Here is a 15,677-nt window from a genome sequence, read left to right as displayed (position 1 = left end):
GTGCATCACAGCTATTGAGTCTGTTCTCTAGAGCCTGGGAACCACAAGCCCAGGCAACAGCTGAAGCCCGGGCACTCTAGTGCATGTGCTCTGCAACAGAAAAGCCGTCAGAATGAGAAACCCTCACACCACTACTAGAGAGTAGCCCCTGCTTGCCACAACTAGAGACAAGCCCACATAGCAATAAAGACCCAGCACAGCTAAACATAAATATATAAAATTATGATGTAAAAAAATGGAAACAAAACTGCCAAACTCTTACTTTGCCAACAAAGGTCTGTCTAGTTAAGGCTATGGTTTTTCCAGTAGTCATGTATGGATGTGAGAGTTGGACTATAAAGAAAGCTGAGCACAGAAGAATTGGTGTGCTTTTGAACTGTGGTGCTGGAGAAGACTTTTGAGAGTCCCTTGGACTGCAAGGAGATCCAACCAGTCCATTCTGAAGGAGATCAGTCCTGGGTGTTCATTGGAAAGACTAATGTTGAAGCTGAAATTCCAATACTTTGGCCACCTGATGCAGAGAGCTGACTCATTTGAAAAGACCCTGATGCTGGGAAAGATTGAGGGCAGGAGGAGATAGGGATGACAGAGGATGAGATGGTTGGATGGCATCACCAACTCAATGGACATGAGTTTGGGTCGGCTCTGGGAGTTGGTGACAGACAGGGAGGCCTGGCATGCTGCGGTTCATGAAGTCACAAAGAGTCGAACACGACTGAGCGACTGAACTGGACTGAACTGATAATGATCTATTTTCAATAAAAAATAACATACTGCTGAAAATAAATGAGCTACAATTACACAGATCAGCATGTATGAATCAAATCAAGGTAAAGTTGGTCAAAGTATCAAATAATGGGAAAAAAACAGTTTGACTCAATTTACGCAAAATTCAAACTGTGCAAAACTATGTATTACTTATGAATATATACATACACGATGGTGGTAGTTTAGTCATTAAGTCGAGTCTGACCCTTGTGACCCCACCACACTGTAGCCCGCCAGGCTCCTTTGTCCATGGGATTTCCCAGGCCAGAATACTGGAGTGGGTTGCCACTTCCTTCTCCAATATATATACATAAATACATATAAAAAATGGAGTGAATAAGAAACACAAACTTGAGAAAGGAGGTTATCTCTAGACTAAATGGATGGTGAAGTGAGTCCTGAGGGATTCAAAGGTGACTTCACAGGTTTTAGTAATGTTCTATCTTTAAAGTGGGTTTGTGAATACAATGTGAATACAATGGATCTTCATTATTATTGTGCTTTGCATTGAATATGTAAACTATACATTCTCATGTGTAACTGGTATAGTATTATTTCACAATATAAAACAGTAAAGAAAAGAAAAACCAAAAGCAATATATTAAGAAAAGAAAAACCAAAAGCAATATATTTCTTTCACTGGCTACTGAGTATATGCTTGCCCTTTGTCTTTCTCTCCATTTAAATTTTGACCTCAGAGTTTTGTAAGGGTTATTATGACTACTAGGGAGTCAATTACCGTGTTTCTTATTGGAATCTTCTTGGGTTCTGGAGGCATATCCTGTGGAACAAATTTCACTGGTTCCTTAATCTGCCTCCTTGACCGTTTGGTCCCATCTGGTAAGGTTTCCATGGCCATCTCTGCTTCCATGTCACTGCTCCCTGCCTGGTCACATTCAGAACACTGCCTACATAAAGAAAAAAATATTATTTCATACATTTATTTTTACCTTCCAGCATTAGCCATGGTTTCTATAAATACAAAACGCAGGTATATGTTTAGAATATATGAAAATGTACATAGGAACATGTGACCATAGGCATATAATGACCATACATACAGAAAAGCACATACATTCCTTTAAGAGAAACAACAATGCATGTAAAATGTCCAAAGCAATTTCATGTATCCCTAATAAGTATCATAAAAACACGTGTAATACTGCCTATATTTAAGTGAACGAATGTAAGAGGGCCAGTACTGATTAAAAAGAGTTTCCCTTAGGAAATCATGATACTTGTACATAAAGTCAATACAGATGAAAACACTATTCGCAGCTCTTTCAACAATCTGTTAAACACTATAGTCCTCATTTTATAAATAGCCTTTAAAATATGAAAAAGCATCTCTGCTACATTAACTGGTACACAAGATCCTAAGAAATAGGATGCTTAAAGTAATAATAATGAAAATTCATGTTAGGAATTTATGCCAAAGGACTACCTTCATACTGAAATACTAACAGATTTTTCTCAGTTTGCTATATATTCTTGATCCTCAGCACTATACACTCCAACTTATGTTAAGGAGGTTTTTAAATCTTTATTATTAAAGGAAAACAATTTCATTGTATATGTGTGCTGTGTGCTTAGGCACTCAGTCACGTCCGACTCTTTGCGATCCCATGGACAGTAGTCCACCAGGCTCCTCTGTCCATGGGATTCTCCAGGTAAGAATACTGGAGTGGGTTGCCATTTCCTTCTCCAATATACATAAATAAATACATATTAAAAATGGAGTAAAGCCCTTTTTAAAAATCTTTATTATTAAAGAAAAACAATGTCATTGTATAATAATGCTAAAACAAATCCATGATTATGACAAAGTTCCCTAGCCCTGGAGACTACCAAACTGGTTTTCAACTTGGATAGGATACTTACTAACACTGCTGATATTCTAGTATGTGACAGCAGTTTCTCTTAAATTCTGGTTTCAAAAGCACTCACAAATCACAAGTAATACATTCTACTATAGTTGAAATGAGTTGACCAGTATGACTGCCTCCAGGCAAATTGATAAAAGAGCACTATGAAAGAGAAGGGCTTCTCTCATAACTCAGCTGGTGAAGAGTCCACCTGCAATACAGGAGACCCCAGTTTGGTTTCTGGGTTGGGAAGATCCAATAGAGAAGGGATAGACTACCTACTCCAGTATTCTTGGGCTTGCCTTGTGGCTCAGCTGGTAAAGAATCCACCTGCAATGCAAGAGACCTGGGTTCAACCCCTGGGTTGGGAAGATTCCCTGGACAAGGAAAAGGCTACAGACTTCAGTATTCTGGCCTGGAGAATTCCACAGACTGTATAATCCATGGGGTCACAAAGAGTTAGACATGACTGAGAGACTTCCACTTCACTAGATGAAAAGTAATCATGTGAAAATGGTGAAAGAATGTGAGCTTCTTAATAAAATGGACAGACATCGGTTTATGAAACAAAATAATGAGGTCAGAAAATATGCTTTAATGTATTCGATAAATAAACACCTTTTTGTACAGATCACCATTTAAGACTGGGGTCTAGTCTTTTCTAAAACCAGAAGTTGTGTAAAATTTGTATAAAAAGAACAGTCATGTGCCTTCCAAAGCTCTCCATGACCTATATTCTTCCTATACAGAATCAATCTATTAGAATTTGAACATCTGTCTTTCTCTTGGACTAAAATTAAGGAAAGAATAAAACTTATAAGTATCATAAACTTTTATTAAACATCTATAGTGATTCCACATGCCTAAGTTAATGAAAAATTTCAAAAACGTAAGTCAAATGTTTCTAGATTTACAAAGAATCAGTTCAGTTCAGTTCAGTTCAGTCGCTCAGTCGTGTCCGACTCTTTGCGACCCCATGAATCGCAGCACGCCAGGCCTCCCTGTCCATCCTCCTGGAGTTCACTCAGATTCACATCCATCGAGTCAGTGATGCCACCCAGTCATCTCATCCTCGGTCGTCCCCTTCTCCTCCTGTCCCCAATCCCTCCCAGCATCAGAGTCTTTTCCAATGAGTCAACTCTTCCCATGAGGTGGCCAAAGTACTGGAGTTTCAGCTTTAGCATCATTCCTTCCAAAGAAATCCCAGGGCTGATCTTCTTCAGAATGGACTGGTTGGATCTCCTTGCAGTCCAAGGGACTCTCAAGAGTCTTCTCCAACACCACAGTTCAAAAGCATCAATTCTTCGGCGTTCAGCCTTCTTCACAGTCCAACTCTCACATCCATACATGACTACTGGAAAAACCATAGCCTTAACTAGATGGACCTTAGTCAGCAAAGTAAGGTCTCTGCTTTTGAATATGCTATCTAGGTTGGTCATAACTTTTCTTCCAAGGAGTAAGTGTCTTTTAATTTCATGGCTGCAGTCACCATCTGCAGTGATTTTGGAGCCCCCAAAAATAAAGTCTGACACTGTTTCCACTCTTTCCCCATCTATTTCCCATGAAATGATGGGACCAGATGCCATGATCTTCGTTTTCTGAATGTTGAGCTTTAAGCCAACTTTTTCACTCTCCACTTTCACTTTCATCAAGAGGCTTTTTAGTTCCTCTTCAATTTCTGCATAAGGGTGGTGTCATCTGCATATCTGAGGTTATTGATATTTCTCCCAGCAATCTTGATTCCAGCTTGTGTTTTTCCAGTCCAGCGTTTCTCATGATGTACTCTGCATAGAAGTTAAATAAGCAGGGTGACAATACACAGCCCTGACGTACTCCTTTTCCTATTTGGAACCAGTCTGTTGTTCCATATCCAGTTCTAAGTGTTGCTTCCTGACCTGCATACAGATTTCTCAAGAGGCAGGTCAGGTGGTCTCGTATTCCCATCTCTTTCAGAATTTTCCAAAGTTTATTGTGATCCACACAGTCAAAGGCTTTGGCATAGTCAATAAAGCAGAAATAGATGTTCTTCTGGAACTCTCTTGCTTTTTCGATGATCCAGCGGATGTTGGCAATTTGATCTCTGGTTCCTCTGCCTTTTCTAAAACCGGCTTGAACATCTGGCAGTTCACGGTTCACGTACTGCTGAAGCCTGGCTTCGAGAATTTTGAGCATTCCTTTACTAGCATGTGAGATGAGTGCAATTGTGCGGTAGGTTGAGCATTTTTTGGCTGCCTTTCTTTGAGATTGGAATGAAAACTGCCCTTTTCCAGTCCTGTGGCCACTGCTGAGTTTTCCAAATTTGCTGGCATATTGAGTGCAGCACTTTCACAACATCATCTTTCAGGATTTGAAATAGCTCAACTGGGATTCCATCACCTCCACTAGCTTTGTTCATAGTGATGCTTTCTAAGGCCCGCTTGACTTCACATTCCAGGATGTCTGGCTCTAGATGAGTGATCACACCATCGTGATTATCCGGGTCATGAAGATCTTTTTTGTACAGTTCTGTACACAGTTTGGTACTGTGTGTTCTTGCCACCTCTTCTTAATATCTTCTCCTTCTGTTAGGTCCATACCATTTCTGTCCTTTATTGAGCCCATCTTTGCATGAAATGTTCCCTTGGTATCTCTAATTTTCTTAAAGAGATCTCTAGTCTTTCCCATTCTGTTGTTTTCCTCTATTTCTTTGCATTGATAGCTGAAGAAGGCTTTCTTATCTCTTCTTGCTATTCAAATGCTTATATCTTTCCTTTTCTCCTTTGCTTTTCGCCTCTCTTCTTTTCACAGCTATTTGTAAGGCCTCCTCAGACAGCCATTTTGCTTTTTTGCATTTCTTTTCCATGGGGATGGTCTTGATCCCTGTCTCCTGTACAATGTCACGAACCTCATTCCATAGTTCATCAGGCACTCTATCTATCAGATCTAGGCCCTTAAATCTATTTCTCACTTCCACTGTATAATCATAAGGGATTTGATTTAGGTCATACCTGAATGGTGGTTGAATTTAAATATACAACTAGCCAGAAATAAAGTCTTTGGTGACACTAATTTAGAAACAAAATACTAAACTACATTTAAAGCATGAATATGGAGGCAAATTCTTGATAAAAGACAAAAATAATGAATTAAAAAAAATGTTATAATAAAGAGTTATAAACACACTAAACAGAATTCATGCCTTAAGAAACCATTGCTAAGATATTAAAATAGCCTCAATTAACTTAAAATTCATTTATCAAAAAAACTGCTACATCTCTATGCATATACTATAATAAACACATATGTCTGAAGTATTCTTACCACAAAAAATGATAACTATGTGAGGTGATGAATATGCTAATTAGCTCGATTGTGGTGATTATTTCACAGTGTATACATATTAAATCATTATGTTGCAAACCTGAAATATACACAATTTTTAAATGCCAATATTATTGGAAAACATTATAAAATATTCAATTAAAAATATACTGAAAACTTTATTATGCATCAAATATGTTCTAACACTTCAACTTATACTGTTGAAACTAAGAGCAACACCAGTTCTAACATCTAAATGCTCTTCAGTTTACTTACCAATAACTGTTTTTGGTCTTTCTTGGCATCCTTGTAAGAGGAGGGTCCAGACATCCAAGATGGTAATGGAGTTTACAGGTATCACACAATAAAAGAAGATGCTGATCATGGTTCTTCTTACAAATTCCACAACTTTGATAAAGGCAGCAATAAAGGATTAGAATAATAATTATCATAGTGAATAGTTAATTTATGGCATATTTTTAAACTTTCAAAATTTCATTGTGATTTAACTTAATATTTCTTTAATTTAAATCAAATACTTTTTTATAACACATATCTTTTTATAATGGCAATAATCTAAATACTTTTTTTGAGAATTAGAATAGTTTAGATCTATTATAAATTTAAATTTTGCTGGAGTCAAACTATTCAGAGAAGGGCATATGTTAGGTATTTATTCTAACATCATCTTAATTTGAATTATTACTTAAAAGCCCATGTAACATCAGAACAAATTTTCTCTAGGAACAAATTATTAAACAAAAATAGTTTTCAATTTCCTACCTCTCTAAAACTACAAAGAAGTTACTTTACAAACAAAATTCCGTTTATTTTCTACCATTAACTGTAAATCTTTCAAAGAACCTTCAGCATGTAAATAAGCTACATATGTAAATCTTTTTACAGAATCAGACTCTGAGTCTTAAAAATATACCAATTAATATTTATTATAAAGAACTGGAAGTTTTATTATTATTGTTACTGTTGTTTTAGATTTTTGATTGTTCTTAAGAAATCTAACTTTTCTGGTGCAAAAGGTCAACTACTCCTGAGAGCACAAACACCATGATCTACAAATCCAGTGTATACTTATATTAGGAATGTGAAGGGTGAGGAAAAAGTTGTCGAGAACCTAAAACAGCCACACGTATACAGAAACAGCAATGATGTTTGAATTTTAAATAACCTTAGGGAAAAAAATCAAATATACACGTATACAACAAAGACCAATCAATACTTGGTCTCAAAGTTGCTCAGAGTAAAAATGAAAAATTACTAAACTGTATCCTGAAACAAAAATGAGCTGTAGTGATGAAAAGTCAGAAGTATAAGTGATAAGCCTGACTGTTTCAAATGAAACCATTTTATCTGGAAAAGCTAGACTGTGACAGTGCTAGTCTTCATCAAGTACAGTATAGACACTAGCGAGCTTGTCCCACATTTCAGGGCAGTGAATTGCTACCACCTATGGAGAAAGCCTCCAAGCTAGAAGAGAAAGTAGTTATTGACACTGATATTGTTGTTGCTATTTCTGAGAAAGAGGTTGTAGAGAGAGTATGTATACATTTAGATAAGCATATTTACTTGTGTGTGTGAACAGATACATTTGTGTGTGTATGGATACACACAAACATACTTGCATCTTCTAAACTTTTCTCAATTAGTTTCATCAGCTACATGAAAAATAAGTAAGATCCAAACCTACTGGTATGGAAAGAAATCTTAATAACTATATAAAACTGTTACAATGGTGAACACTGTAAAATACTGAGCCAAAAAAAAAGAGAACAAAAATATTTGGGGAAATGAAATTACTACAACTGAGCACAGAGAGAAAAAAAAAATGTAGACAGATTCAAATCTAAAACTCATATTCATTATCCACCACTACCACTGTACAAAGGCAGTAATTCAAACTATAATATCCAACACTATCTAAAAACACACATAAACCTCTAAAACTCACTCAAGCAAAATAAAATATAAATGTCCATTTATCTAACACAGTGTTTTAACTATTTAAGAAAATAATCATGTGCATTACTTAAAAGTCACTTTCCAATTCTCTAAAGAGGAGTTTCCATGGAGCTTGTGCACATATAACCCCAGTTACTTAAAGTATACAAAAAATGATTTATCATTAAAAGAGGAGCGACTCTATCCTATCATCATTCAGTCTGGAAAGTATTTTTGATGAAGGTATTAATAAAATGAACTTCAAACACATTTAACTTTAAATTCTGATATAAACATAATTCATTCACAAATATTTAAAGTATCTTGCTACTAAAAAGTATTCATTTAAAAATACACTATATTAATCTGTCAAAATTTCATTACTTGCCTATAAAGTACTGCAGGAAGAGTAGATGCCTTTTGTGTGCCCCCTTCTTTTTTACTTGGTTTTCTCTCCTTGGGTGCTCGCAAAATTGCCGGTATGTTCAACTTCTATTGATTTGAACAAATGCAGTTTATTTTGTTTTCAAAGAAAAAACATAAAGCAACATTTTTCTTTATGCGCCGTTCAAGTCAACTAATATGCTAGGATCATGAGGGGGAAATGTTTTACAAGCTTTTACACTGGCAAAAAGGACTAAAGTGAGTTTTTGTCTCATAGTCACTGCTGTGAGAAGCCTATAATTACATACTTTCATCAATTTTCTCTGGACCACTAAAACATTGTGAAAATTAAACTTCTACTTTAGCTTTAAAAGTGAAAGACAAGGGCAAGAATTCAAGAACTTGAAAAAAAAAAAGAACACGACAAAAAGAATATTGAGGCCGTTTATTTTCTTAAACACCATAGCTACACTGATGCTCCAAAGGTTAATTAGAAAAATTATCTTATTGGACCAAACTCTTCACAAAGCGAATTAGATTCTCTTTGGGTTTCTACTAATCTGTAGTATACTGGCTTCTCAGACAGCAACCATCTATCAAAGTCATTTCTCAGTGGCCCAGTGGGCCAGCATCAATTCAACCAACTGGAAAAAAGTGTCCTGCAAGTGGTACAAACGAATTCTACTTCTCCTGTGTATTTTACATTTGCACACAGAAATGCATGTGCTTCTGTTTCAAGTGATTTAATAAACTAAAACGCTCTTTCATAACTTATACTAAATAGATTCTTATGAGACAAACTTGCAAATCAGGCCAAAAGATAATGCTAGCTTGCCAAATAAACTAATAGGCTTGCATTCAGTATTAATTTCACTAAATATAAAATATAAAACACTATAATCTTCCAAATATTCACCAACAGCCTATCAATAGAAATGAAGGCCAACTGTGCGTAACTAACTACTCATTCTCACCTCTTATGTTATTCATTATACTATATGCCACATACACCCTGTTGACAAAAGAAGCATCTTCAAAGCTAGCATGGCACAATACATATCAGTATGTATTACTTTCTAAAATAATGTGTCTACACAAACTATATAATGCATTTGGCTCTTTATAAAACTTTAAAATAAATAACACAAAAAATCTGTTCTTTAAAAACCTTCCTTCACAAATAAAACTATTTCCATAGTGAAAAGACCACAGCAAGTCTCCATCATCCTTAAAGAAATAACTGAAATTATTCAAATGAAGTATTAATTTAAGAATTAAATACACAGTACTAAAAACAACATTCAAAGAAATACATTTGGCAATGATTGTTCTTTTCAATACCAAGAACTTTAATAGGCTCAATATGTTCAAGGATAAAGTAATTTCTTTCATAATTAAAATAAAACTAATGAAGGGAAAAACTACACTTTAACATTAAATTTCAAAAACCATTTCTTATAAGTTCAAAACCCATCAACATGAATATAAATCCAGTTTTCCTTTTACATTTCCCCCATTAAAAAAAAACAACAACAACTAATTATAGCACAAGAATAGGACAGAAGAAATGTGGCAAGCATTCTAAAACTGCTATGTAGAGGTAGAAGAATATGGTAGGAGTAACTCATGCTTCAAATCTTAGCTTCATCACAAATGACAGGTCAATCAGTTAGAGCAAATGAAAAAATTTTACAAACAAGATAGCTGTTAAAACAACCATATAAAGCTACAGGTTCTCAGTAGGCAGCTTGCAAAGCTCTAGATGCATTTCAGGCAGAAACCATTATCCCAGAGGATTATCTGGCCCTGATTAAACAGAATTCTTCAGTTAGTGAAGTGACAGTTGTATTAGAGATCCAATCTTTGAAATCATACAGAAAGCAAGAAGAGAAAGAGAGAGCAATTGGAAAGAAACTAACCTGCCCTGTGATTCTGCCTAGTAAGGCCCATATTCCTTGTCCTTCACTTCGAAGTTTTCCATTCATGTTTTGTAGTTCTTCCAAAGATTCACAGAGCTATAATGCAAACAATTCAAATTAGTAGACCATTACAATATTCAGTAACATATTTGAAAATATAAATAATTTATCAATGTCCAAAATATCTACATTTCTATTCCACATATATACATTCAAGTCACAATACACTGAAAAATGAAAGTCTCCAACTATTTAAGAAGCACCAACAAAAAGTAAACATTTTATGTTAGTATTTTACTAATAATGATACTTACATATTCTATTATAGTTTATTATATAATTTCACAGACACACTAATTAACCCTTACGAGTGTATCAAGGTGCACTCCCACCATTTTTCCAATATGAAGATGATATCTATCAACAAGTCAATATTGGGGACATCCCTATAGTCCAGTGGTTAAGAATCTGCCTTTCAATGAAGGGGATGCAGATTTGATCTCTGGTTGGGGAATTAAGATCTTACATGCCTCAGGTCAAGTGAGCCTGAGCTCTGCAACTAAAGAAGCGCACAGGCCGCATTACTGAGCCTCGCACCACAATGAAGACCCAGCACAGCCAAAAGAAAAAAAAGTCAATCCAGATTTTGCTCATGTTACTTATTATCTCACATTTAGTCACAACTTGTTTTTATACATTTCTTCATGAACTTCCTCATCTTTAGAATGAAGACAGAAAAGAGAAATTTTAATCGAGAAATTTTTTTTTTATCTAAAGTAACAAAACAATTTAAGAAAAACAGTAATTCAAAAGTAAGTTTTAATGTTTTCTATAACTTAGAAAGATAAATGGAGTCAGACTTGGGCCTCAAACCCCAACTCTATGCCTTGACTACCTTTGTGAACCTGGGCAAATTACTTCACCTGTTTAGGATTCAGTTTACGCTTCTGAAAAAGGGAGCAGTAATCATAAGCCACATTATAAAGCTGAAGTGAGAATGAGATGAGTTAACACAAGTAAAAATGCTCAAAACTGTGCCTGGCACATAGAAAGCACTCAGCGTTAGTGACGGTAATGAAGATAACCAGGGGTCGGAATTACAGACAAGTCGTAGAAACTCCAGAGGAATTTCAAAATGTAACATAAATTAAAAATCACAAAAGAAATCATCAATAAGATGTAATTACATTACGTTGTTTGTTTTACCTTATTATATTCCACATGAAGCTTTTCTTGTTCATTCTCTAATTTATCCTTTATATTCTTTTGTTCAGCCATATTCTCCTGAATTTGAATCATGCGCATATTTCTCTCTAGTTAAATTAAAATATCCAATTTTAGTTTAGAAGAAAATAAAAGCTGATATACAAAATACACAAAGGAAGAAGCTAGCCATAGAGATGATCACATGGATAAACCTAGACACTTTTAACCCTACTCACAAATACATTAAATTAGCATTTTGCAATAATCCACAACTTATTAGGAATATAAACATATTTGATATATGTAGCAAGACTAGTACATTTCTAAACATTGACAGTGTATCAAATATTTCTGTCGGCAAACTGTTCTCAATGAAAACGTGCACGCATCAGGGCTTATACTGACCGAAATAATAATTCACAAAATCAGCAGTGAGAGCAGGTTGCTTATGCTTTCTCCTTCCATCCACACTAGAACTAGTATCTGAATTGTCCACTGGGAAGATATCTGTACTGATCCCCATTAGTTCTGCTTTCCGCATTAGTTTGCGAATGGCTGAAGCACTGCTAGTGAGTGGTCTGGGCAATTTTTCCCTCGGAACCCAGGCCTGGGGTCTGGTGGATCGAGCTAGCTCTGCTTTGGCACGATACTGCTGAAGCCGGGCATTGATCCTTGCCTATAGAAGAAACGTATACAAATTTTAAAAGATATTAAAATGGAACATACTTATGACTTTTATTTCCACCCTTAGCAAGAGTAAGGACGATCAGAAGTTCCTCTATTGAGGCAAATTATATCTATCCACAGTCCTTAATATCCTCAGCATAATTCTTGGGTTACAATAAATTAGGTCTACCCCTAGTTAACAACTGCCCTAGCCTATGATTAATTGTCAAAAACTAGTATAATTAAGCTGAAGTTTCTCTTCTCAACTAGCCTTACACTAGTCTTCATAAATTTACTTAATTTACATACAAATATATTTCATGACAGGCAAACTAATCAAAGTCTTTGCACATATGAATCTTAGAACAGACTGAAAAAAAAGATGTGGTCAACATATTGCACTGATAGAATAACTTCCTCTAAGCCACATTCTTTAATGTATTAGAAACATGTTTTATAAATGACTGCTTTGTTGAGACTACATGATGAGTAATGTATTCAACCACAAACTATACTCTCCACTTACCTTAATGACAGTCCCCTGTCTAGGTAATTTCACAATTACACTAACCAAATTTCACAATTATACATCATATATCAAAGACGCATGAGATCTTAAATTTCTAACTTCTTTTTTTTAGCCAGGTTGTACAGCTTGTGGGATCTTAGCTCTGTTACCAGGGATCAAACTGGAGCCCTTAGCAGTAAGAGTGCAGAGTCCTAACCACTGAACCACCAGGGAATTCCCTGAAATCTATACCCTTGAAAGAAAAAAACAAGAGTTTTGGAATGAATCTCATACCTGTGCTTCTGGTGATAACTGCTTCTCTCTCTCTTGTAAAGACATTTTACAATAGGATTGTAGAGCCAAGTAGTTTTTTCTCTTCCACTTTCTGTCTAACCTATCTGCATGTTGCTTACAATAAGCAAAAAATGGATCTGCTATATCCTATATAAAAAAAACAGAGGGGGAGAAATGAACACTTTTACTCCAAAGGGCCATTTTTTTAAAAGCCGTAAGAGATAATATTTCCTTTTTGAAGAATATACCACAGTGCTGGTTATTCCTAAAAATAAATCACAAAATTAAGTTTTATACATAATGATAAAGTCGCTGCTTTAGGAACTTAATCCTGTATACCAAATTCAAATTAACAATTCTTTTTTTCTATATACGGCCTTGTGGATTTAAAAAATACTGAAATCAAAACTTAGGTATAACATTAAGTTATACTTGTTACCTAAAAAAAAAAAATCACTGTTTAAAACAAATAAGATATTAATAGGCATAGGTAGAAATCATCATTAAAGTTATTAATACATAGATTAATATTATAAAACAACAATATATCTAGATAATATAGGACTAGTCAACAATAGGGCATTTCTACCTGACAAGAAACGCACAGGCAAACTCTACCCGGGATAAAACTAGATTAAGAAGGCCAGGCCTTATGGATGGGGAGTTCAGGGGAGAACGGATACACGTATATGTATGGGTGTGTCCCTTCACTGTTTACCAGAGACTATCACAGTATTGTTTGTTAATCAGCTATACCCTAATACAAAATAAGATGTTTAAAAAAAAAAAAAGGCCAGGCCTTGTCAATAAAACACCTCAGATATGCTCTTTAACTCTTTACAAAATTCTAAAACCTCAAATGGAAACACAACTCTCTCACAGTCTTATTTTATGGTGCTACCTTAATGGGTACATATTCATAAATAATAGGATACAAAAACATAAAAGGAAATCTACTATCAAAAATAGGAAAAAAAAATTGTAACTATGTAGGCAAAAAAATGCATTCTGCAATGTGACTGCCAGCAAAGCAACAAGTAGTTCATTCTTCAGGTCTGTCCCAAAGAGAAAAACAGATAAGCTGCCCATACAGTTTTTACCGAAGTTACGTTAGAGTCTCTTAGTAAGGTGGGGTTTTACAACCCAAAGAGAACTGATAATGCTAACAAAAGAAGAAACAAATGAAAAGTACAAAAAGAATAATCATCATATAGTAAAACCAAAGTGTCCTTAACATTAAAAACAGCAAAGTATATAATGCAATTTTCTAGTATGATATCTACAGATGTTACAATATAGCACTGTGAATATTGTAATCAGAGAATCTGGACATATAAAAACCTGGACATAAAACCTGGCCCCACCAATTAAAGATTTTTGTGGCGTTAAACAAGTTGCTAATTATCTCTGGGTCTCTGTTAACTCATTAACAAAACAGGTTTAATAATAATTACTTCATATAGGTACAGAAATAAATTTTAAAAATGTAGACAGGAGATTGGATTCTCTCTCTCTCTTTCTCTCTCATTCACACTCACACACAGCTGCTTTCTCACAATGTGCTCTACACATCCTGGCAATAGAAGAGAGTAAGTGGAAATAAAGAATATATTGAACTATAGTCAAAATGATCTCAAGAACCATTCTACTGTCTTAAAGTAGTAGGTAATGTTGAAATTGAGTTATCAGAGATAGGATTCATGCTTGCATAGGTCAGTTAAGCATTAGAACCAAGACTCTGACTTGGTAAAGAGACCAGTCATCTCTGGTCAAAAAGATATATGAAAAGGACAAAGTAGTCTAAGTAATTTTTCTTTTGTTTCATGACTTGGGATTGGGGACAATAAATCCTAAATCTAAGGCTATCAAGACCAAGGGATTAATCTTGTTTAGAGAATGAAACAGATATTCCAAGCAACCACTTTCCATTAACATCTATCCTCCCCTTTTCCCCTTAGTACTAGAATCTTCTGAGTTTCTACTGGATACATGATGAGCTTGCTAGAAAATTTCTACTGAAGACCCTCAGCAGCTGAGTATGGCCATGTGGTAAGTTCTAGCCAATGAAGTTTATGAAACTTCTTAATTTCATAATTAAAGACCTTGACCCTTGAAAGGAAATATCTATTCTTCACCTTCTTTTCCTTCTTACCAATGGGGTACAACCCAGGCAAGGTGGTGATAAACCATCTCTGACCATGTGAGAAAGTACAACAAACTAAAGGAATACGAAGCAATAAGTAAGAGGCACCTGGTCCCTGGAACCAAACTCTCCTGAACATAAAATCAATCTGGAATCATAGAAAGAATTTAACATCTTCCTTGTTCAAGTCACTGGCTATTCAGTTTTATTAAACCATTCCAAATAGTGTGCTCATTAATAACCTGGTTGACTTGGAATACCCTCTCAACTAGTCTAGAGGAACTTTCAAGATCCTATTCCCAGTAGAAAATAAAAGGGAAAAAAATTTTCTAAATATTTACCATGTACCAGGCATAGTGCCTGTTTTCAGACTATCTCATTTATCTCTTATCACTACCACATGAGGTGAGCACTATTATTTTAATATCAACTTTATGGATAGAAAACTGAAAAAGAGAGAGGCTAAGTTGCTGACCCAAGATCCACTGCTAGTAAGTAAAAGCTGTCTTCTTCAACCACTGTCATCAGATTTACTTAAGGACATTTCCAAATAGAAAAGACAAAAGCCCAACTCGGGAGATGTGTCTCAGTAGGTCCAAGGCAAAGAGTTCTAAATGTGAATGCCTTGAGAAACAGTTCCAGTAAACATAAATGAGTAAAAGGATGTA

General features: G+C 35.2%; 1 protein-coding gene across 3 annotated transcripts in view; it reads right to left on the bottom strand.

Moving 5' to 3' along the window:
* Positions 1–15,677, bottom strand: part of PHF14 (PHD finger protein 14) — a 195,722-nt gene that overhangs the window by 125,874 nt on the left and 54,171 nt on the right. For all 3 annotated transcript variants that reach the window (XM_068972674.1, XM_068972675.1, XM_068972676.1), the window contains exons 8-14: positions 12,867–13,013; positions 11,804–12,074; positions 11,399–11,505; positions 10,193–10,288; positions 8,278–8,381; positions 6,210–6,341; positions 1,508–1,676 (exon numbers count right to left, since the gene is read on the bottom strand). In XM_068972674.1, coding sequence (XP_068828775.1) covers positions 1,508–1,676; positions 6,210–6,341; positions 8,278–8,381; positions 10,193–10,288; positions 11,399–11,505; positions 11,804–12,074; positions 12,867–13,013 — 1,026 coding nt within the window. The remainder of the gene's footprint in view (positions 1–1,507; positions 1,677–6,209; positions 6,342–8,277; positions 8,382–10,192; positions 10,289–11,398; positions 11,506–11,803; positions 12,075–12,866; positions 13,014–15,677) is intronic.

This window comes from Capricornis sumatraensis, chromosome 5 (assembly GCF_032405125.1).
Source record: "Capricornis sumatraensis isolate serow.1 chromosome 5, serow.2, whole genome shotgun sequence".
In the NCBI taxonomy this organism is placed as follows: domain Eukaryota; kingdom Metazoa; phylum Chordata; class Mammalia; order Artiodactyla; family Bovidae; genus Capricornis; species Capricornis sumatraensis.
The sequence above is the reverse complement of the archived record's forward strand: the minus strand, read 5'-3'. Positions and strand labels throughout refer to the sequence as shown.